The 22,315-nt window shown below is 44.2% G+C and overlaps 1 protein-coding gene across 3 annotated transcripts in view; it reads right to left on the minus strand.

Annotated features, from left to right (window-relative positions):
• Positions 1 to 1,713: 1,713 nt before the first annotated feature.
• The window catches only part of Mapre2 (microtubule associated protein RP/EB family member 2), a 149,463-nt gene continuing 128,861 nt past the window's right edge, over positions 1,714 to 22,315 (minus strand). For all 3 annotated transcript variants that reach the window (XM_027935604.2, XM_071602814.1, XM_027935603.3), the window contains 3 exons: positions 16,634 to 16,773; positions 11,792 to 11,950; positions 1,714 to 3,378 (listed from right to left, as the gene is read on the minus strand). In XM_027935604.2, the coding sequence (XP_027791405.1) occupies positions 3,304 to 3,378; positions 11,792 to 11,950; positions 16,634 to 16,773 (374 nt within the window). In that variant the 3' untranslated portion in view covers positions 1,714 to 3,303. The remainder of the gene's footprint in view (positions 3,379 to 11,791; positions 11,951 to 16,633; positions 16,774 to 22,315) is intronic.

Here is a 22,315-nt window from a genome sequence, read left to right on the forward strand (position 1 = left end):
TGGAACATTTTATGTTTATATTTTTTGGTAAAGTTTTTAAAAAGGTATTACAGATGTCATATCAAATATAAACCTGTAATTCTGGTGAAATAATTAGTCATAATAAATACAAAGACACCTTCTTTTCCTGTGTAAATCATAACAACTGTGGGTAGATATTTGAATCTACACAAATCTCCCATATACACATGCTCTGAAAAGCACTGAAAAGGGATCTTTGGTATAAAAGGAAAGAATTTATAAATCCAGGCAGAGTTTGACATATACTTTTTTTTATTAAATATGTAAAAAGATCAACGCAAGTCAAGTTATTCACATATTCAGAGACAAAAAACTATTCTACCATGCGACAATAGGTGGGTAATGTAAAATGAATGTGATACATCTGAATAAGACTTTTTCATCTATTATGTCATTACTTATCTATATTTATAATTAACAATACATATGTTTACATTCCTTTCAGTTTACATTTAATATATAACAAAAGCTTTATGGTGTACTATTTAGTAAAAGTAATCTGAATGCATATTAAACCTTAACGGAATAATGGAAATACTCACCAGGGAAGGGAGGAATTCTTGGTTTCCTTCTGGAGTTTACTTCTCTCGGGTCAACAGGGTGTTTGTCTTGTCTTTTTTTTTTTTTTTTCCTGCTTTTCTGCTTAGAATGAGCATGAGCTTTCTCTTTGCCCCCTGCTTCAATCACTTCCAATCTGACAGCAGCAATGGGAAGTGCTATAACCAGCCAACAGTGGGTGAGAGGGGAGGACGAGGAAAGAAATCCATCTTCCTGAGAAGCAGCAGCAGGGCACACAGCAAGGAATACCTCTCTGCCTAGCAATGATGACATGCTACTGGGGGTGGGGCACGGAGGAACCCATGTCCTGAACGACAGGATGAAACAGCGATGGGGTCCCACTATCTGTGGGAAACAAGTGGTGGTCATACAGAGGCAGGGGTTGCGGCCCAAGACCGACTCCAAAACACAGCTGTTAAAGATTCCCCAAAGCATCTGGGACATCATCCGGGCAAAGCACAGCAGAAGATGTTTAAGATGGGGACAGAGAATCTATGGCTCTTTCTAAATGAATGAATAATCTGCCCCAAATCATCAGGAAGAATGGATTATGGTATTCTTTACAGGCTAGCATGTCTCTAGCCGAGAAAGTTGGGGAGCTGGAGAGAACAAGAGTGGTTCCAGCAAGAGTCATCAGGGAGGTTTGTGGAAAGTATAATTTCCACACTAACAAGTGGTTCTGGAGAAGACTGGATCCTGACACTCTGGTACACATTCATGTACATCTACGTGACAGGAACCACCTGGCACTGGGTACTACTGAGATGTTGGGGAAGATGAATGGCGGCCTAGGAACCACCGAAGTATCTGCAAGGAGTTATTTATTGTGCCTCTTTACAAGAGCTATTTGTAAAACATCAGCGAGTACAATGGGTTCAGGAGGGCAACACACTGTTAAGCAAGACACTGTGTATAGCACAGCCACTACCTGTAACCAGGTGAGGGAGGATGTCACTGCCAGGAGCCAGGCTTTCCAGCCTCAGAGAAATGAGCTGCCGCTGTGTGCAGAGTGAGCAGGAGAGAGAAGAAAGGGAAACCAAACACCACAAAACATCTGTCCAATTCTGCACAGTGTGTTGTAATAATCTCAAAAATACAAGCCATCTTTTCCACATAGAACTCAATAAATACCACTTTGCTGCAAAAGATTTATTTTGGAAAGACTTCTTTTGGTGCCAAGCTTCAATGCCAGAATTTAGAATTGGTATTTCATCACTTAATAAAGAAATTTCAAAGCTTGATGATACACAATTCAGAAATTTATTTTAAGCTTTTCAGTTAAGCGGAAAGTGGGGTGGGCACATTTTGTTGTTGTTGCACCTGCTAAGTCAAATAACAAGTGAAAGTCAACCTAAATTTAGAAATTAAGTGAAACTGAATGATCCAGGAAGGGATACCATCTGTCAAAAGGTGTGTGGGGGGGAGGAGGGAGGCAAAGATTTGGAAAGAGACTAAGAAAATGTGCAAATATTAGTTAAAAAAATAAGGAATGCTTTTAATTCATTAATGTTTCTCTGTTTATGAATTGCCATGGTTTAGCAAATGTCAATGACAAGGAGGGCCCTTGTGTTAAAGAGGGGAAATTCCTTATTCCAGAAGATATTGAGAGTCATAGGTTTTTCTGTGCTGTTATTCCAGTGTTAACACCAGACTGCAGAATCAGGATTCTCCCTTGGAATTATGCTCCTATTAATTAGGTCTTCACTTCCAGCCTTCCAGCCAGTGTGCAATATGATGCAGAACCCTGGAGCTTGGGCTGCACACTTGAAGTTATCCTTTAGTAGGGATCCCTTAGTGTGGATGACAGGATTTGGGTTGAAAGCCACACGAGGAGGAAGAGGGACCAGCCAGGAGGACCTGCACCTACTAAGACCCCCTGTGGACTGCAGATTACTGATGACAACATCTTGGGAGAGTGGCTGCCCACCAAAGAGGACCCTGAGAAAGAAAATAACATGGGAACCAGGGGAGGAGGATGGGAGGGGAGGGGCACGCGGAGAGAGGGCAAAGTTGAGATGGTGTTTTCCTTGAGTAAATGTCTTTCAAAACTAACAACATACTGTATGGTTGTCTAACATGCTGCTCTATGAACACTGCTGGGCCCTGAAGTCCTAGTTTTGAATCCATTTTTTTTCCCTTTAGTGTTGTGACAAGAGGGAAAAACTGACCCTATGTTTCCCCTCATGACACAAGTCACTGTCATTATGGCTTTCATATCAAGTATCTGTTTCCCTTTGTTCCAATTCTTTGACCAAATTTATGTTCAGAAGTTAGACTTGCAAACATCAAAGCACCACAAATGCGTGTGACATCTAGTGACACTGGGTTGAGAAATGCCAATATAAATACCATATATCAAATTACCATTGTTTCACACCAGGATAAAAAGGGGTGGTGGTGGTGGAAGTGGTTTTGGGGTAGGGAAAGTTGTTCTGGAAAGAAACGAGGAAAAGAGCAGAACCAATCTCAAGCAGCCAAATGGTGAAGTTGAAGGTATGTGACCCTATGATCTCTCAGGTAGGCGGCCAGAATGACCGTCAGCTAATGCATCTTGGCAAAGGAAATGGGAACCAAGCGCAGTGGCTGGCATACGCAACAGTGCATTGATGGTAACGGCAGACTGGGAACAACTGGTTTCTGTTGAGCTTGAGGCTGCACGTGTTCCAATTCTCCAGAAGAAAAGTTCCCACGCACAATGGAAGTGTCAAGAGCTGCTGAGACGGGTCAGTACTCTTCCTGCTGCTGGGGCTGCTGGTCATGGGCTTGCTCCTCGGCTTCCGGCTCTTCTGTGTGGCCCTCCTGTGAGACAGGGAGAAGTTTCAGCTGAGATAATTTATGGTCTGAGGCCCTGAGGGATCCCAGCCCATGGTCACTGCGCAGTGTGTCATCTCCGGGCTGCAGAGACCACTAGGCTTGGATACAACCCTCCAGGTTTCCCAGATCCCAGTGGTCAACATGCATGCAGGGCCATCAAAGAATGGTCATTCTAGAAAGCACAATCGTTAGGCTTCGAGCCCCCCAATTTTCTTCCAACTGTTTTAGAAGGAAAACTTCAGAGAACACATCACATATTTTCCTAGTTTTTTAGTTGTAGATGAATACAATATCTTTATTTTTATGTGGTTCTGAGGATCGAACCCAGTGCCTCACAGGTGCTAGGCAGGTGCTCTACCACTGAGCTACAATCCCAGCCCCACTTTCCTACCTTTTGTAAGAGAGTCAACTAAACACAATGACTCTACAGCATCATGATGACCACAATGAACATAAAACAGCATCCTAGGCCTGTGTAGGATGGTTGCCCCTACACTAATGGTCCAGGATGTGGTGCTTCTGACCCACTTCCGGTTTCCTTCCCTGCTTTCCTTCTTCTTGTCTGCCTGAAGCCAGACCTTTTTGTTACAATAGGTTACTAATCTGATGTGGGCTGAGATACCAGCAAAAGTAACCTGTTTGAGTTTCTGAGGGGAAGGAAATGGTAGCAGCCATGTTTCATGGGCTGCCCCTGGCAAATAGACCCCTCTTAGCAGAGAGCTTAGGAGCTTTGGCTCAAGGACTTTGGGATATCTGTTCAGGGTGGTTGAGGTCTTTGCTTACTTTCTATTCCCTGACTGTGTTTCTCTACTTGGTTTCCAACATCTATTTATTCATTTGTCTAACCCGGTGAAGAGTATCATGGTTACCAACTAAGCCACAGATGTAAATTCTTTCAATTTTTGACCTCATTAAGAATTAACTAGCTCTTTATTATCCAAGCTGAAGGAGTAAAGCTAACCAACAGCAGCTAACTGCCCCCTCAATAACAGCACACGGTTTTATGGTGCAGTGTGGCACGTGTGCCAGCACACAGAGATGTGCTCAGGTCCTCTCACACCTGGCACACAGACTCCTGAACCATCAAACCCACCCACCCCCTTCCTATCTGACCCATATTCCCTGTAGCTCAGGACAAAACTGTTGAGAACCAATTCAAATAGAGTGTTGTCATCTCTCCAGTACCCTGAGCCAGAATGATCTCTCTCCCTTCTCCTGCAGCACTCTGCTCTTCCTGTGCTATGAAACCGACTTGTAATCTTGTCTTGAATTTTTCAGCCTCGTCCACTGCATCCTGAGATTCTGAGGTCAGGAGTAGGGGCTCATTCGACTATGTCCCCTCTCAGTCAGTACAGAAGGCAATATGTGTTGTGGCAAGAGGAAGGTTTCAGAGGATTCAAGTATAGATGACCAAGACTACCAGACTATCAGCCAAGATCATATGCTGAGTCTTTTCTGAAAGGCTGTATAATGTAAAGGCATGAGACTCTGGAGCTATTTACCAGCTGTGAGACTTTGTAAATATATTGCAACTGCTCTGTGCCTCAGTTTCTTGTCTGAGACAGGGATAGGGGTACTCACGTAGCAGAGTTTTCAGTGTTTCACTGATCAGTGAATCAATGGATTAATCGAACCCAACGCAGGAGTATTTAGTAGATAGTAAATATGAGCTGTGATTATGATTTCTTTTGTGGGACAACTCTTTGGAATATATTAAGCACAAATAATTAAGGAAAAAAAAAACCCCTTTCTGTGACAACCAACAGTTGAAAGTGACATCATTGTATTAAAAACCTGGGATTACATTTAGTAATGTCTCTTTAACTCTGTGACAATGGGCACATTATTTGGTAAAGGTGAATTCTCCCCTAACCCTAACCATACCTGGGTACCCCATAAATTGTGCCACCAAGGGTAAGGCCCAATATCCTCCTCTCTGACCACTTCTGTTTTTCTGATCCTCACACTTAGATTCCTTAACTGCAGATGCTCTCTGATCTTGGAGAGCAGAGTCCTGAATCTGTAGTGTCAGACGATCCCAGGGGCCCCTGGGTATGCTGTGGCTATACTCCTGGCAGTATCCTCTGCTGCTGGCTTTGCCCACTGCTTGGCACAGGTGAGGGTGGTCCTCTCATGAGGAATAGGAGGTTATTTTATGGTGGGGTGGCACAAAATAGAAAACAGGCACTGGTCTTAGAGCAGGTACTCTCCTCATGAAGGAGACATGCTGGTGGGTTGTTTATGGACATGGTGCCTGGGAACTCCCAGTGGCTATTCTGCCCCCGGTTCCTCCACTTTCTGAAAATGCTGCTCCTCCCTGAAACCTCTCTCCCTGCCACCACGCCACAGTAACAGCTCCTCTCTCCAAGCTTTTGAAACCTTGTTTCTGCTTCTGTTAGAGGGCATGTGGGATTCAGCCCTGTGTGTGCTTCTACAGGATGGCCGTCTTCCTTTCCACTCTGGCTCAGAGACTCCCCTGGGTGAGGGATGTCGTTTCATTCTTCCTAACTCTTGAATCTAGTGTGGTGTCTTTCATACTATATCGCTCTAACTTCAGCTGGTCTAAAGCATGCTTTTTTTACATAATTGCTTTTGTGCATTCTACATTGATGAGGGGAAGATCTCAGAAATGAGGATCTGTTTTACGTTTTAGAGAAAAGCTCGTCACAGTTGGGAGTTAACTGTGGGATAATGGAATTAACTAAGAACTGCAATTGGAAGACCTGGATTCAAGGAATTGTTAAATCTGTTAACAAGCTACAGGACTAAGAACCCACCCATGAGGCCCCTCTGCAGGCATTCTTCCCAAACATGCTAAAGAAGGGGGGTGGGTCCATTGCCCTTGTCTATGGTTCTGTGGTTCCCAGATGGCAAGGGCAGCTCCCTAGAGCACCAGGCTCAAGTCCTAGCCACAGGAAACTGCTTGTGATATCAAATATCTGCAGGAACCATGGACCCCAGATCGTGCTTATCAGGCAATAAAGAACAAATCTTCCCAAGTTATCAATGGGTTGCTAATGCTTGGGGTGCAAGTTAAGGAAACTGGAAAGTTTGGCAGAATACATCTATAATTCTGAAATACTACATATCACATCTGAGCTTGCCCAGCCTTTTGTGCGCTTTCATAGGTTCCCAGGAGGAAAAACAAAAGACCTTTTTCTTTGATCCATATAAAAATGAAGACTTTAAATCCACATGTTAAGTAGATGCTTAGGTAAAACCTGTGTCAAATATGGAGCCAATGAACTGAAGTGACACCTGCTCAATTCTGCTATTTCCTTTCAATCCATTACATCTCTCTAAAGTGAACTGTGAGTGAAGTGAATTTTTTTTTATTCTTATTGTAAGGGTTAGAGAAGTTGGAAGAAAGTACTGAAGAAGGGTCTTGGCCACTGTGGGAAGAGAATGGGGGCAGAGGAGGGAGGAGGCTCACCCAGAAGCTCCTGCTTCCAAATGTAGGGGGTGGTGCTCGGCCTCATCTCCCACTCACTACTTACGACAGCCCTGGTTGGCTCTTCTTTCCTCCCTGTTTTAATCCAAGTTCCCTCTGCCTGAAATACACCCTACCTTAGCTTTATTAACTTGATATTCCTAGCCATCCTTGAACATCCAACAAAAGCCATTTTTACTGTGACATCTTTGCTGGGCCCTCTAGGCTGTTTCTGTGTACTCCCCACAACTTGACTTATGTCTCTGTTATCACATTTATTATAATCAGGCACAGATTCCAGTTAGTTGTGTCCCTGTCTTCCTTCCAGGGACTGTGGGCTCTTCTGTGGGAGGGGTTGTGTGTTTTTCCTTCACAGCCATTGCTTTATCCAGTGGAATGCACAGACTCTGTAGTGACAGAAACACTGCCTGTATCAAAACACTGCTGAGGAGAAAGAAAGTCTTTAGGTCATTTTTAAAGTGGCTTCCATGACAGTACCTCAGGAGATAAGCAGCTATTTATAAGCTATTGCACCTTGGCTGTCAAAATCCATAAGGGAGTAGATAGCCAATGATTCAGCTCACATACCTGTGGGCCCAAATTAAATACGGAGGGAAAAGATAATGACAATGTGACAGAGAGGCACTGGACAACTGGCTGGCAATCTGCTCTGAAAACTTCCATAGGGTTTCTACACCTGGGAAATGAATTACCTGTTGACTCCCCTGCTCAAAACTTCTAGCTAGATTTTTCTACCTTCCAAACATTATATTCTGGGATTGCTTGACTATAAGAATCAGAAGCCAGTCATCACTTAGTGGAAGAGAGTCCCCTTCCAGCAAATACACCTACCTGAAATTGGAGAGCATACCCAACTGTCTAGCCTTCAATTCTTCAGCACCTCCCTTACCTTCAGGAGGAAAAGGCAGCCAACCAGAAGCCTCTGTCATTTCAGATTTGTATAATCCATCATCTCAGTACTGACATTTTCTGACAAAGTACTGACATTTTTCTCCCAGATATCATGTATATCGGACTTGCATGTGAGTGTGACCTATTCACCACCCAGGTATGGAAATAGTTTAAAAACAGGACACAGTATCAGGAGCAAGACAGTGGGGCAAAAGGACAATTCAGAGAGTTGGCAGCAGTGGCATCACAGCCACTTGTTCAAAAGTAATGTCTTTGCAGACAATGACCCACACGGGCAGTGGCCAGGGGTCAAAGCTTTCTTAAGGCTCATGCCCCAGTGCAGAGACTTGTGGTGCTTCTGGGAGGCTGTCCCAGAGGCAGGACTCACCAGCCTCAGGGAGGAAGGCAAACCTTGAAGGTTTTGAGGTGTATTGGACAGTTCCTTGAGCCTCAGGCAGGGGATGCAGGAAGGAGAGTCCACCTATGGCTCCCGAGGTTCTTATGTATACCTCTATAAGCAGAACCACGTGTGCATGTCTGTGCTCACAGTTGGCAGAGTCTACAGAAAGTGCTCAGCACACAGTCCAGGCACAGCAGTCTTCCCTTCCTATTCAGAAACCAAAATTTAAAAAACCTTGGTTTCCCTCCTCAGTATTTAGCATCTCCTCCTCATTCTTCATCCTGAAGAACTGAAGTCCTCATACTATATAGTGATACATGCACACCCACGGTCACAGCAGCACAATCCATAATAGTCAAACTATAGCACCAGTCTAGGTGTGCATTCATGAGTGAATGGATAAGGAAAAGAATGTGGTGTATACACACAACAGAGTTTTGTTCAGCCATAAAAGAAAAATGAAACTATAGCATTTGTAGAAAAATGGATGAAACTAGAGACCATCATATTAAGCAAAATAAGCCAGATTCAGAAGATTAAGGGTCCTATGTTTTCTCTCATATGTGGAAGCTAGAGAGGAAAAAGGAAAAGACAGGGGAGGTTGCGGGGATCTTATGAAAATCAAAAGGAGATGGGTAGAAGAAAGGGATGAAGAGGTGGGAGGAGGGGAAGGGAGGGGGTAAGCAGTGAGGAGTGATATTAGCCAAATTATTTTGTTACATTGTGTGCATGTATGAACAAATTAACAAATCCTTTATTATGCACAACTACAATGTACCAATAAAAAATGTGGAAAGAGAAAACCAAACCAAATCAAACCTTGGTCTTGCTACAGTCTAAACATGGATACCTAGCATATTGCAAATCAAAACCCTTATTTTCCACAGAAATCTCAGTGTAGCCTGACCTGTTTCTATAGGTTTTCCAGACACAAAGTTGCAATGAAATATATACTGGAACCAGAAAAATTAAGCCAGCAACTGTACATAAAGATTTTGCTTTGGTAACCCATACACGTAGTTCAAGTCTATATTCTCTTACAGATTTAAATTGCCTGGTTACTCTAAGTAAATCTCTTCCTGGATTTTGGATAGTTCTTAGCATACACTTAAGTAGTGATGCCAATGTCTTTCTTCTCTCCCTTCCTCACCACATTTCTATTTGAAGATAGCAGCAGAGTGCCAGAGATGACACAAAGGTGGTTTGAGAAAAGTAACCCATTAGTCAGAAGAAAACAGAAGTTCTCCACGGACTTAAATGGATGTATGCCCAGAGAAGGAGGCAGAGATAAGACTTTTGGAGTCTCATTTAACAAAAATGAAACTAGGGAGTTATCTGGAGAAATCCAGGGAGGTGTCTGACTACTTCCTCCTACACACACAGAGCGTGCTTGACTGAAGATTTAAGTAGACAGGCTATTTTGAGGTTTCCCCAAGTGGCACTACTTTGACTTCTCCCTGCCCCATGGCATCCAATATGCTGAGAGGGAGGTAACAGTCCTAAAGATTTGGGGCTCTTAAGTACATAAACCTGGGTTCAAATCTTGTGCTACTAACTGGAGTTGCTAAGCAAATAATTTCATCTGTGAAATGCAAGTAACAGTACTTGCTGCATAGGGATATGGTTAGGGTGAAAAATGTATACAGAATATGAACATAATATTTAGCACATGCTAAATATGCACTAACTCTTCACTATTGCTACTGTCACAATCCCACTTAAAAGGGGTGAAGGGGTAGCTCAGTGGTAGAGCAAGTGCTTAGTTAGCATGCATGTGCCCCCTGGGCTGAATCCCCAGCACCAAAAGCAAACCAAAACAAAAAGTAACCCACCCAAGACAGCCAAAAAACATGGTTCAGGCTTGGAGAAGGGAGAATAAGAACTCAATATTCCGACTACCTGCTCATGAACTTGGGAAAGACCTCTACTGTCTTAGTTTCCCCTCATCTATGAAATGGAATGATGACAATGTCTACGTAATAAGTTATCAAGAGAACTAAAGGAGCTAATAAACTAACAGATATAAAGCCCTGGGCCCTCTTCCATCCAGCCCCATCCCAGGTGCTTGAGAAAAGGACCTGACAGACTCAGTCTTAATGATTGATGAGGCTTTAAAACACTGCTCTCCCAGGTGTCTGCATCCTGACCGTCCACACACTGCAAGCAGGCAGCCAGGGAGTGTGTGGGGTGAGGGTGTGGGTGATGGAAATGGCAGAACCAACCAGAGGGTGGTCATCTGAGCAGCACTCCCTGAAATCACACCCAGGAGGCAAGGACTCTTGTGGGAGGCTGCCCTCCATCTCCTTAGCTAGGAATGCAGCTCTTCATCTGGAGCTCATGTGTCAATGCTCCTGTGCAAGGACTCCTCCCTCCTGGGACAAGATCTGGCTTAGAATCATGTTCTTTCTCCTGCTGGAGAGACCCAGGCCCATGTGCGAGTTCTCCTCTAGCCAGCAGGCCAAACAACCAGCCTCTCGCTACTTCCATCAGATATGAAAACACTCAGAACCACATGTCCTCAACCATCATGTCCTCTGGGGGCCCAACTAGGCAGATTCCCAGGGCTTCAAAAATCTGCATTCTAAGCTACTGGCCACCAAGAAAGAAGTTTAAAACAAAATATCAGGGGAAATGAAAACAATAGTGGAGAACCCCCAAATCTGAGCACAGTTTTTCCAGGTCAGGAAAGTTTCATTGCTAGGATTTTAGGTCATAAAGGGAGTAAATATTTGCTGGGCATTCAGCTGAAATAAGACAAAGTAAGCCTGCTGGTGGCTGTTATGTCTCATGGTAATGCTCACACACTGTGACCCCACCACAGTGCTCTTTGCACATCTACAGGCCTGCAAGTCAGAACCAGAACGCTTGCACCAGCTTCCACCCGGCCTCAGATGCTCGGAGCCCAATCCTCCTGGCCCTCCACAGCTCAGCTCGGTGGCAGTCAAGCTCCACTGGGCTCTCACTTCTGCCCCTGGGTGCTGGGCCTCTTCCTCCAGGCACAGGCGACTAGGGGGACTCTCCCCAGTCTCTGCCACTTGTCCCACCCCCTCCCCTCCTGGCTTTGTGACATCACCGTTCTCCCTGCTCCTGCTTTTTGTCCCCCTGGCAGAACCACACTGTGGGTCTCCCTCAGCACATCTGCTCATGAACAGCAACCCTGGTGGCAGGTCCTTCCCTGCAAAGGAGGCCATCTAGAAGTCTTTTCAACAAAGGGCCATTCTGCAGTTTTGCTCTACCCTGATGATGAGTAACCAAGGCAACTAGCTATGAAAAAAACCCATAGGCTTTATGGGACCTACATTATATTTTCCTTTAACCATACTGTGATCTTTCATGAGGAAATAGGAGCCCTTCTACAAATTCTTACTGCTCAGGTTCTCACACTATCTCTTGGGATATGGCTGCTTTTCTCAGCTGCCTCCCCACTCCTAGGCCTCACCATGCACTCATCTCTTCTCAGATTAACTTATGGACACATATTCCACAGGCATGGGTCAGTGGATCATGATGCATATTCTTCTGGGAAGATCAAGTGCATTAATTGAGCTATAATTCTCACTGAGGTCTTAGGGAAGCACTCTAAGGCAGGTGGATCCATTGCAGTTTGACCAGGAGAGTCATTTCAGAGGCAGGGGCTGAGAGCTCCTGGCACTTACGTGTTCTTCTGAAGCATAGAGTACTTCCATTAGTCGCTGCACGAGGTCATCATTTTCCTGCCCATGCTCTTGGCAGAGTAGCTCAATCTCTCTCAACTTCCCAAAGTAGAAATCTCTTTCCTTTTCCACACCTTCAAGGGCAAGTTTTAATGAATGTACCTGCAAGAGTGAGGATGGAGAACCCAAAAATATACAATAATAAGTGACAACTATGCCTGAATATGGGGACCCAAAACATGTAAAGAGACAGAAATAACCAATGTGCAAGTCTGAGAGTAGAGCAATAGGGCTGTCACCTGAGCCCAAGCCTGGGCCAAAATGTCCAATCTCAGAAGCACACTGCTCATTCCCTTCCATCAACTTAGTGTTTATTAACCAGGGTCAGAGTGATCCTCTGCCTGCGGTTTCAGCTAGGCTGTGGGAACCTTTCCTCTCCTGCTAACATGGGCTGGATGGCGTCTTTCCCCTAGCATGCTGCTCTGATCTGCAAGTTTGTGTCTCCCTCCAAATTCACATGTTGACATCCCAATGCCCAGTGTGAAGGTATTAGGAGGTGAGGCTTCTGGAAGGTGACAAGGTTATAAGGATGGAGCCTCCACAAAGGGATTAGTGCCCTATTGAAAGAGGTCCAAAGAAGAGCATTAATCCTTTCAGCATGTGAAGATACAACGAGAAGGTGCCATCTATGAGGAAAGGGCCCTCACCCCACAGTGCATCTCCTGACACCTTCATCTTGGACTTCCCAACTGACAGAATCGTAAGAAATAAATTTGTTGTTTATACAAGTCATGCACAGTTTATGGTATTTGGTTGTAGCAGCCCAGACAGACAAAAACACTCCCCCCATGAAGGGATAGAGAATGGGAGAATGGAGGAACGGAGAGACAAGAGAGTTGTTGAGTATGGTTAGATTATTTGAGGACCCTTCCTTCAGATCCACCCCTAAATTTTCATCCTTTCAAAATGAGATTGAGCCAAACTGGATAAATACTCTGAGAAAGTGGGTCTTGGTGCCCAAGGAAAACTGGACGAGTCTCAGCCGGGCTGTGTGGATCTGTCTTCTCTGGTTCTGGCTTTGGGTGAATCCCTGAAAGTGGCAAGGGACAGAAGCACCATTCCCTCACCTAACTAGCTCTCACTTCCTCTTTATTCCCTTTGACACTGGTACAAGGACCCTCCAGTGCTATGGACATTATATAATGGCCAACAATGGGGAGGACCTTGGCTCAACAATGCAGGCACCTCGGGGTGAAGAAATATCAAAGGGGTTAGGAAAAGATCAAGTTTCAAATCTCAGGCCTCCACCCTCCTCCAGGTGCAGCAGCTATTTACAGGCTCAAACTGTCACTCTGTTCCTGGTCTCTTATAATCCCCATATATGTTATACACACACACACACACACACACACATACACACACACACACACACACACATATATATATTTATCCTTTGTTCATCTATATTTATGTAAACTCAGATCCACCTAGGAGTCTTAGGAATATGGCCCCTGAACGTTAACCTCACGGAGGCTGCTCTGTACCTACTGATAAAGCTGTGAAGGTTCCATTCACTGACTTTTAACTCTCATTTCTGCTAATAGTATATTTGGGACATTTGCAAAAACTGAAGGTAACCAGACTAAATTTTAGAAAAAAAGTTTGTTCTAGCAATACTTTCCTGTTTTAAACAAACCAACCCCTTCTCTGGGCTCAGCCATAGAATGCATCTCAGCTCTGGGCTGGTGCCACAGATGGACCTGTGGTAATTCAGGGGTACCCCCACTCACTAGCTCCATTTCAGACAAGAACACAGTCAACCCATGAAAACTAAGTCTGTCTACATCCTGAGCATGGTGTGGTTTGCACTGTAAGAAAATAGCTGTGGCTTCTACAGAAATACTTAGCCTGAGTCGGGCTCTGTGGCACTCCATGGGTACTAGGTGAGCGGTACTTGGCTATATACATTCCTTAGTAAAATCTCACAGCAGCTGGGTTATATGATGAAAGAGCAATTGGCAACTGAAATTCCATTTTCACAGGCCTGCTCACAGAGACCAAAACCAGTCTGATCCCCACGTGGTGGGATGCCATATGACATGGGATGCCATGTGACACGGGATGCCATATGACATGGGATGCCTGAGTTATGGAGGAGGTCGAGGGCCATGGAGGGGAAGTTTTCTTTTCACAATTTTCCCAACTCCCCTTAGTGTGTCCACAGATTACAGGTCCTCCCACGCCTTGCAGTCCATGTGACAGCCACGGTCTCTGCCTGGGCTACTCAATGCCCACCCTCTCCTGCCAGCAGTCCCTGATTCCAACCTACTTCCTGTTGGCTCACCCACTGTCCAGAAAGAGTTCCTAATTATTTTATTTATGGCTTTTCCTCTCTGACATCTTTTGATTCATTTCTATCACTGGAGCTGTCTAGCACTGTGTTACTTTTATAGTTTATCATGGGATATTGCCTGAATAAAGGCATGAGGCCAAGTACATGAAAATTCTTAGTTTACGACACTTGTCACTTTCTCTATTACTGTTGTAATTCACCCTTTTGCCCAGGCATTTCCAACTCAGTCTCTCCTTGTCCCAGGTGCTCTCAGTTCCAACCCTGTCTGCCTGTGGGGCTGCCATCAGGCTTGTGGGGAGGGGGTTCCTGTAGGCTTCACGGACACCCAAAGGAGGGAGCAATCAGATCACTGGTGAAATAAGTGCTCGGTAAACCTCTGGAAGGACTCCCAATTTAGGGTGTGTCCTACCTTACCTCTGAGGGACAGGGGGGCCAGGCCTGGTCCTCCTAATCATGAAGGCAATAGGGGGCAAGAAGTGGGAGCGAGGCTTCTTAGGAGGAAGTTAAGAGCTATGACAAGGGGAAGGAAGGCTGGTGTACGGTTCTCTCTTTTCTCCCTCTGGCCTCTCTGGAGTGGCATTTTGAATGGCAGGACAGTTTAGCTGAGGTAGTTTGGGGATCTGGGAATGGGGGTCTAGGAATGAGAGTCTCTTTGTGTGATTTGAGAGCTATTAGGAGCCTAGTGTCAGATCCAAGGAGAAGAAGTGGTTTGGCTGGTCAAGGCTGTGAGGGACAGGGAGGAAAGGAAGGACCCTGAGGCATCCACGTGGTCAGAATTTGCTCTGGGGGTTGGAGGCCTGGATGTGGTGGGAGGAAAAGTCAGGGAGAAGAGGAGTCACAAAGAACACAAGATGGCAAAGCAAAAAAATCTGTGTTCCTTAGGAGAAAAGAGTAATAAATGCAAAGTACCCAAGCCCAATTCTCTCGAGGTTCAGGCTGAGTTGCTTGTGTGTGGCCTGGAGCTCATCACTGCTGACCTTACTGTCTTTTTACCTGAAGAAGTTACTACTGGAAACTGTCCCGAGGCACAAACTGAGAATAAGCAAATGTCTAGAACATTCCACAGTTTTTAGGTCAAAGTCCTACCTCCCAGATGACTTAGAGTTTTTCCTTGAAGTGATTGGACTTGTACAGAAGCACTCTAGTTAAGCAACTGCCTGCTTTTTAAACTAAAATCTTGATTGCAAATATACAATTACCTCAAAAACAGTTTCCAGACTCTTGCTGGCTCATCAAGAAAAAGATTAATCACTGGAAACTGGCTTGGGACACGGCTGGGAACCGCCTGAGGACCTGGAGTCAAGGTTCCTCTTGCCATGGTGAAGGGGTGGGAAGAAAGCTGCCAAGGTCCCTGGCTTCTGCAGGGAGTCCTTCACTCCCTGTTGTTTTATTACCTTTAAACTACTTATAATCTAAGGCAAAGTTGGTTAGTGCTAGTTAAAAAGCATTCTTAAGTGGTTTTTGTTAATTTTTTTTGTTACTGGAGATTGAACAAAGGCACTCGACCACTGATCCACATCCCCAGCCCTGTTTTTGTATTTTATTTAGAGACAGGGTCTCATTGAATTGCTCAGAGCCTCACCAGTGAGGCCGGCTTTGAACTCACGATCCTCCTGCCTCAGCCTCCCAAGCCGTTGGGATTACAGGTGTGCGCCACCATGCCTGGCTACATACTTAAGTTTTTATACCGGAAATTTCAAAGTCAGCAGAAGTAGATTTATTTAATTTGTGAAGAGCTGTAGGCTAAGAAGAAAAGTTATACTTATAACACAGCTATAGCCTTTCAGATTCCCCCAGTTTTGAGTTCAGTGTTTCTAGGGCATCCAACACCTGCCACTGTGGAAAGACGTGTTTTTTTCAGGTGCTGGAGGTGAATCCCAGGGCCTCAGGCATGCCAGGCAGGTGCTCTACAGCTGAGCTGCACCCCATCCCCAAGTTTGGAGTTTTTTTATTTTGCTTAAGTAATAACCTACTGTGTGCAACTGCTGTATGTTCTGAGAAAAGAAAATGAACCTAATCTTGCTACCATTAAATTACTAGCACTAAGTACAGTATCTGTCACATAGAAAAAGGTTCAATGAATAATTGCTGAAAGAAAAGAAGGAAGGATGGATGGACAGGCGAGGGAGGTGGTGCGAGGGAGACAACCACACACTGGAGCAGCCTTTAACACTGTCTAGATTGGCCATAAGTGGGCAGGGTAGGCCATGTCTATACTAGGATTACTCAGCCTGGAGCTCGGGATGGCCATTGAGGTATAGGGGAGGAGGAGCAAGGCTGAGTCATCTGCCCTCTCTTAATGTAAAGCTTTGAAATTTATGACTAACATCTGTTATTCATCATAAGCTACTAATTTTCCCTTCCTAAGCAATTCCTTTTATTCTTGCTTGACACCACTGATTCTGCCTCACCATCCCTTCCTTGCCTAAGGCCAGTCGGGGTCTGTCTCCCTGCCCCTTACACATGTCACTGGATCCAGAGATAGGAGTTACCTGCTCATTAAGCTGTATGACCTGTGTTTCTAAATCTTTATCAGATTTGGATGCTGAGCCACTGGAGGAAGCCCTTTTGGCAGAGGAGGGGCGAGAAGGTGTGGATCCCGGTTTAGATGCTGGACTTGATTTAGCTGCACCTGAAAGCAATCAGAGCAAATTATAAACATTGGCGACATTAAACATGGATTTTTTGATATCTTGTTTTAGATACAAACCAAGTGCACTAAAAAGCAAAAAGGTTGCAGCGATCCCTTCCCATTACAAAAGGGCCACAAAAATGCTTAAAAGTACACAAAATTAAACCATAGTGTCATTATCTTGGGCAACTTATTTAATTTTTATGAGAACAGTTTCTTTCCTAAGTAACAAGGGATGTATGTTCTAGGCCCTTCTCTCTCCAGAGATAAGAATAACAGTTACAAAAGAACTCCAAGTTTTTAAAAAGAAAAGGTTTTTAGAAAATCTGAAATTACTACCTTGAGTTTCTGACCAAGGGCCTACATCAGATTAACACTTTGGAAGAAACATTGAAAAAGAAGAAACATGAATACAAACATTTCTCTTTTAAAATATTCCCTAGCTTCAGTCACCGAAAGGAGTCTAGAAGTAATGGCATCTTCCTAGCAGTGAGTATCCTGATGCCCAAATATTAATTTCTAAATATTATTCTGCAACAAAAGGGCTTCTTGAGAAATGGCTGATCCAGGGGTGAGGCTCCTGCACAAGGTGAGCCTAGGACACCCTGTACCAAAAAACAGGGATGTGCTCAAGGATGTGCTCACAAGGATCCAGGGACCAACCTGAAGGAGTCCCAAATGGCCACACTGAGACAGTTTAAAGAATAATGGCTGTAACTCACTGTAATATATTACATACATAAAAACTCCTCAGTTCATAATGGGAGGGAAGACAGAGGAAGACAAAGAATAAGATCTTTACAGAACACCATCAGTAAAAGTAGAAAAAAAAAGTAGAAAAAAATATTAGAAATAGAAAAATCACAATTTTGTAACATCCATAGCTAACTCCAAAAGGCTTGTCCAGTGAACAGTAAAATATCAGATCTGAGACTTTTAGGGATCAAGACATTCCCACATATCAAGGTATTATCATTTAAATTATTTACTACAAAAGGGGACTGTGCCCTTTATAGTGGGAAGTTCTGGGGGTCAGTACCTTATCCAAGTGATCCCCCGAGTATCACATCAGGAAGACCTTGCCTGTCTTGTGATCAGCTCATAGTGGACTCAGTCTAGAACACAGCACAGACATGGGAATGGCTGTAGCCAACAGGGAAGTACAAGGTACATGCAGAGAAGCTGCTGTGCTCGTGGGTTAAGAACTTCTGGACCATTTCTGGGGATTCAGTCCCCTTCCCTTTTATTCTGAACAGGGAGAGGGCAGCTCTGGTTTCCACCACTCCACTGGAGTAGGTGTCCTCCTGTGTGCTCCCCTGCCCCATTTGCCACCATAGTCCTCTACACCCTTCCCTTCTAGAAGGCTCTTGAAGGGCAAGGAACATGTTTTGTTTAATCTTTGCCACCCCAGTGCATCACACAACGCTTGGCTGAACACACATTTGGTGAAGGAACAAATGTCTAAATAAATACATGAATGAGCAAATAAAACGTGATTATGTGGTTTTCAATTTTACAGTTTATTTCCAACTTCACAGTTTCCGATTTTTCTATTTTCTAACAGATTAGAAAGACACAAGAGGTCATAAAGGCAGGTATGTGACAACAGTTACAAGTTTCAACCAATACCCTAATTACAAAGTAGCCAACAGGAAGACTATAAAATTTTTATTTGTGTGTCTTCAGGTGCCTGGAGTCATTAGTTACAGGTGCAAGTTACACACACACCCTTGAGAAGCACCTCAGTATTATAGCTTTCAAATATCACCCCTCTGTTCCAAAGAAAAAAATGAAAACTCTTCTTTAAAAACACGGGAAAATGGCCAATACACTTTAAAATAAAAATATTAAATTGGGAATGACTTAAGGAAGTATACGTATTTAAAGGGTCAATCCACAGGGACCTGGAAACCTCACCTGTACATGAGGGTGTCCCAAGGAGTCTAGAGAACTGAGGTTTGTTAGTTACTGAAAATAGCTGCAACAGCTGCAAGGACCCCTCTTCTCTGTAGGAGCCCACACAGAACATTCCTGGTACATTACTTCTGTCTTCCACTGCGTAGGTTCTCCAACTGACTGGGTAAAGCAAACAATGTAGAGGGACAGGCACAGGAAGCAGGACAGTATGACTGGGCCAGAGGCCCTTAGAAGGCAGCCACCAGATTAGGAGTGGGTGAGGGCACTTCTGGTTCCTTCTTATAAGCAATACATCCCACTTTAATATAAAAACAGTCTAAGAGCAAGTACTGCCAACACCTATGACCAATACCTCCTTTTAATAAATACGTATTTATTAAGTGCCCATCAAAGGCCATGTTATGGACATTTCTAAAATGACTAAGATATAGCCTCTGCTCTCCAGAAGCTCACCTAAGAATTCCCAGGCATGGCACCCTCAAACCTCTTGGGAATAAGGCAGTGTTCTGACCCCAGGATGGTCCAGTGTGATTTGGGCTGTGTTCCCTCTGATGAAAGCCCCTGCCTCCTGCCCCCTCCCCACCTACTTTGAATGACTAGATGTACCACCCTTGAGGTCTCGGCTTAGAGGTTGCTTCCTCTGGGCTGCCACAGTGCCCAGAACTCCTTCCTCAGAGGTCACACCAACCACCATGGTATAATTGTTCTCTGATGCTCACTTCTCCCACCAGGCACACTCCACGATGCAGGAGTTCCATCTGTTTGCTGTTCACTCCACATCCCCTAGCCAATGTCTGACCCAGACACACTCCATAATGTTTTTAGAATCTACTAAATGACTCCTAGCAGAGGCATCACTCCAGCTAAAGATACCATGCAAGCTGGAGGAGTTGATGCTGATGTCAAAGTCACCAACTGGAAGAGCCAGAAATACACAAAGAAAACCAAACCAAAGGTGCCAGCCTCTGACAGAGATCCCTTCCTTGGTTTCCTTTCAAGATCACCTTAGGTTTTTATGCAGGCCCCTCACATGGGGAATCAGGAAGACGGGCTGGGAGGGCTGGTGCTCTAGGAGGGAGCAGGCAAGTAGTTTGTGCTGGGCTGTCCCCGTCTCTGCTACACTCTTCTGAGGGAAACAGCCCATGGAAGGAAGGAGCTTCCCTCAAGCATGTGACACGCTCCTCACTCTGGGAAGTTCTTCATGAGCAGGTCAGTGACTCTGGTGTGGTTGGCTGCAATGACCAAGCTTGGTCATGAGACTCACTCATGTTCTTATACTCTGCCTTAAAAACAGGGAAGAATCAGAAGCAGAATGCTTGGAAAACAGGGCTACCTTATGTTTTCAGGATATCAAATGCAGCTTGAAGAAAACTGAACTATTTGGAGAGAAGAAGGGGCCATGGCAGGCCAATCTCCAGGCATGGCCATGTATCAGGTGAGTGGAGGAAGCTGGCTGGTGAGACAGGGCCGGGGTGACATGCTCTACACAGGTGGGGCTACTGTAGTTATTGATGCTCGTGCTGTTCCTGCCACACAGCCTCACAGGAGGAAGCACATCCCTGCTATGGACAGAGCCCAACTCAATATAATTTGTGTCGGTCTGACTTTCTCAGCTGCTGCAGTTCCACAGTCTAGGCCTTCAAATGTCATCTGCGGGGCTGGGATTGCAGCTCAGTTGTAGAGCACTTGCTGAATATGTGGAAGGTGGCCCCCTGACGGCCAGGTGCACAGGGTCAAAGTGAAGGTAAGACCTAAGATTCTGCCTCACCTGTTTAGGAGCCAGGCCAGGATCACAAAGGACACATCTCATGCAGGCAGAGACATACCTGGCTGCAGGGCCAGGTCACAATGGACCTCACAGGCTACTGTCAGGTGCCAGTGCAGAGGGACATGCCCTGAGGTACTGGGTTTGATCCTTAGCACCACATTAAAAATAAATAAATAAATAAAGGCACTGTGTACATCTACAACTAAAAAATATTTTTAAAAAATGTCATCTGTTTCTCAGATCTCATATGGTCAGCTGGGGCTCAGGGCCTCGGATCTGTCACACTGGCCCATGCGGATGCCCCTTACCGATGCCCTGAGATGAGAAGGAGGGCGTTAAGTCTGCCTAGGTGTTCTCACTGATCCACCACCTTACTCACAGGGATGGAGGAACAGCCTTCAGTGTCCTGCACGGTGACACGATGCAGGATGAACACAAGGAGGAAGGGGAGAGAACACGAATTTGAAAAATTTAATAACTTCAACTAAGTAATGAGTATTTGACATTTAAAATTAGGGGGGGCTTGGAAATTCTGATTATATTGGAAAGAAACTAATCTAGGGAAATAAATGATAAGTGAGGATATGGCACTAGCTAATTGTACATTTATGTCTTCTGAATAAACAGGAAAAATTTTTCTTTCTTTTTTTTTTTTTTTTTAAAGAATTCAGGGTTAAACCAAAAGCTCATCTTCAGAAGAATGAAAGGGAGCGCTTCAAACATCACAAGCTACCATTTGACATGGAAGTAATTTATCCCTCTGGTTGTCACATAATTAACACAAAGAAATGCTAACTGTAAAAAAATTGAAATCTTTCGACCTCCCTATTTTTACTGTTTTTATGTGCTTTATAGGTCCTGTTATCTGTTTTCAAATAATCACACTCTGAAGTATATCTAGCTTCAGGGGCCAGGTAGTCTTTCCCCACTTACCTGAGCCACTATTGTAAAGATGTTATTAGAAAGTTTATCAATGTCAGTAAATTTATCATTGATATCATGCTTTTATATAAGCTAGTGTTTATATTTCAGTATTGCGAAGTGTCCCAATAATGTCCTGTATAGAGTCCAACACTGGTTTTAGAGACCCAAGTCCTCAACAGCTGCCTTCTTCTTTCTTCCCAGAATGCCCCGCTCTCCCAGGGGATCCTGCTTATTTCTGTGCCTTCCCATGCCTCTTTCCTCAATGGTGCTTATGCAGAAAACCATTTAGATAATTTAAATAACACAATTATATTGATATAATTTAAATTTATGTAATAATTTTTAGAGAGGGCTGCTACTCTGGCTACAATACGGATTTAGATTTTTTTTTTCACGTATCAAACATTTCAATTTTTTTTCAAGCTGCATTTAATGATATCCTGAAAACATAATTAGTGGTAGCCCTGTTTTATAAGCAATTGTTTTGCCCTCAAGCTTTTCTCTCCCTCCTCAATTTTCCCTTTCAAAATAAAAAGGAGTTTCAGAAGCAGAGGAAAATAGACATAAATTTGTAAAAGTCCCTGTAATTCTCTGAATCTACCCACTGGATATGGTCACGATTTACATGGCCAGTCTCTGAGCAGTCGTGTCTTAATTATTGCCTTTAGGATTTGGTGCATAAATGTGATTCTAAGGCATTTTAACCATAGTTGTAAAAAAACAGCCGAGTGAGTGGTCTGACTCACTGCCTTAGTGAAGCCCAACGATCACTGTGTCTAATGTCAATAATTAGTAGTTTGCTTCATGTTTATGGAAAAGGCTACATTTTGGGCTCATGAGGCTCAATGGATTCAGAAGGGTGAAGCAAATAAAAGCAGTGTACTTGGTTTTAACCTTGGGGCCAGGGCTCTGCTAGAATTTAGAAATTCTCCT

This window comes from Marmota flaviventris, chromosome 16 (genome assembly GCF_047511675.1).
Source record: "Marmota flaviventris isolate mMarFla1 chromosome 16, mMarFla1.hap1, whole genome shotgun sequence".
Classification (NCBI taxonomy): domain Eukaryota; kingdom Metazoa; phylum Chordata; class Mammalia; order Rodentia; family Sciuridae; genus Marmota; species Marmota flaviventris.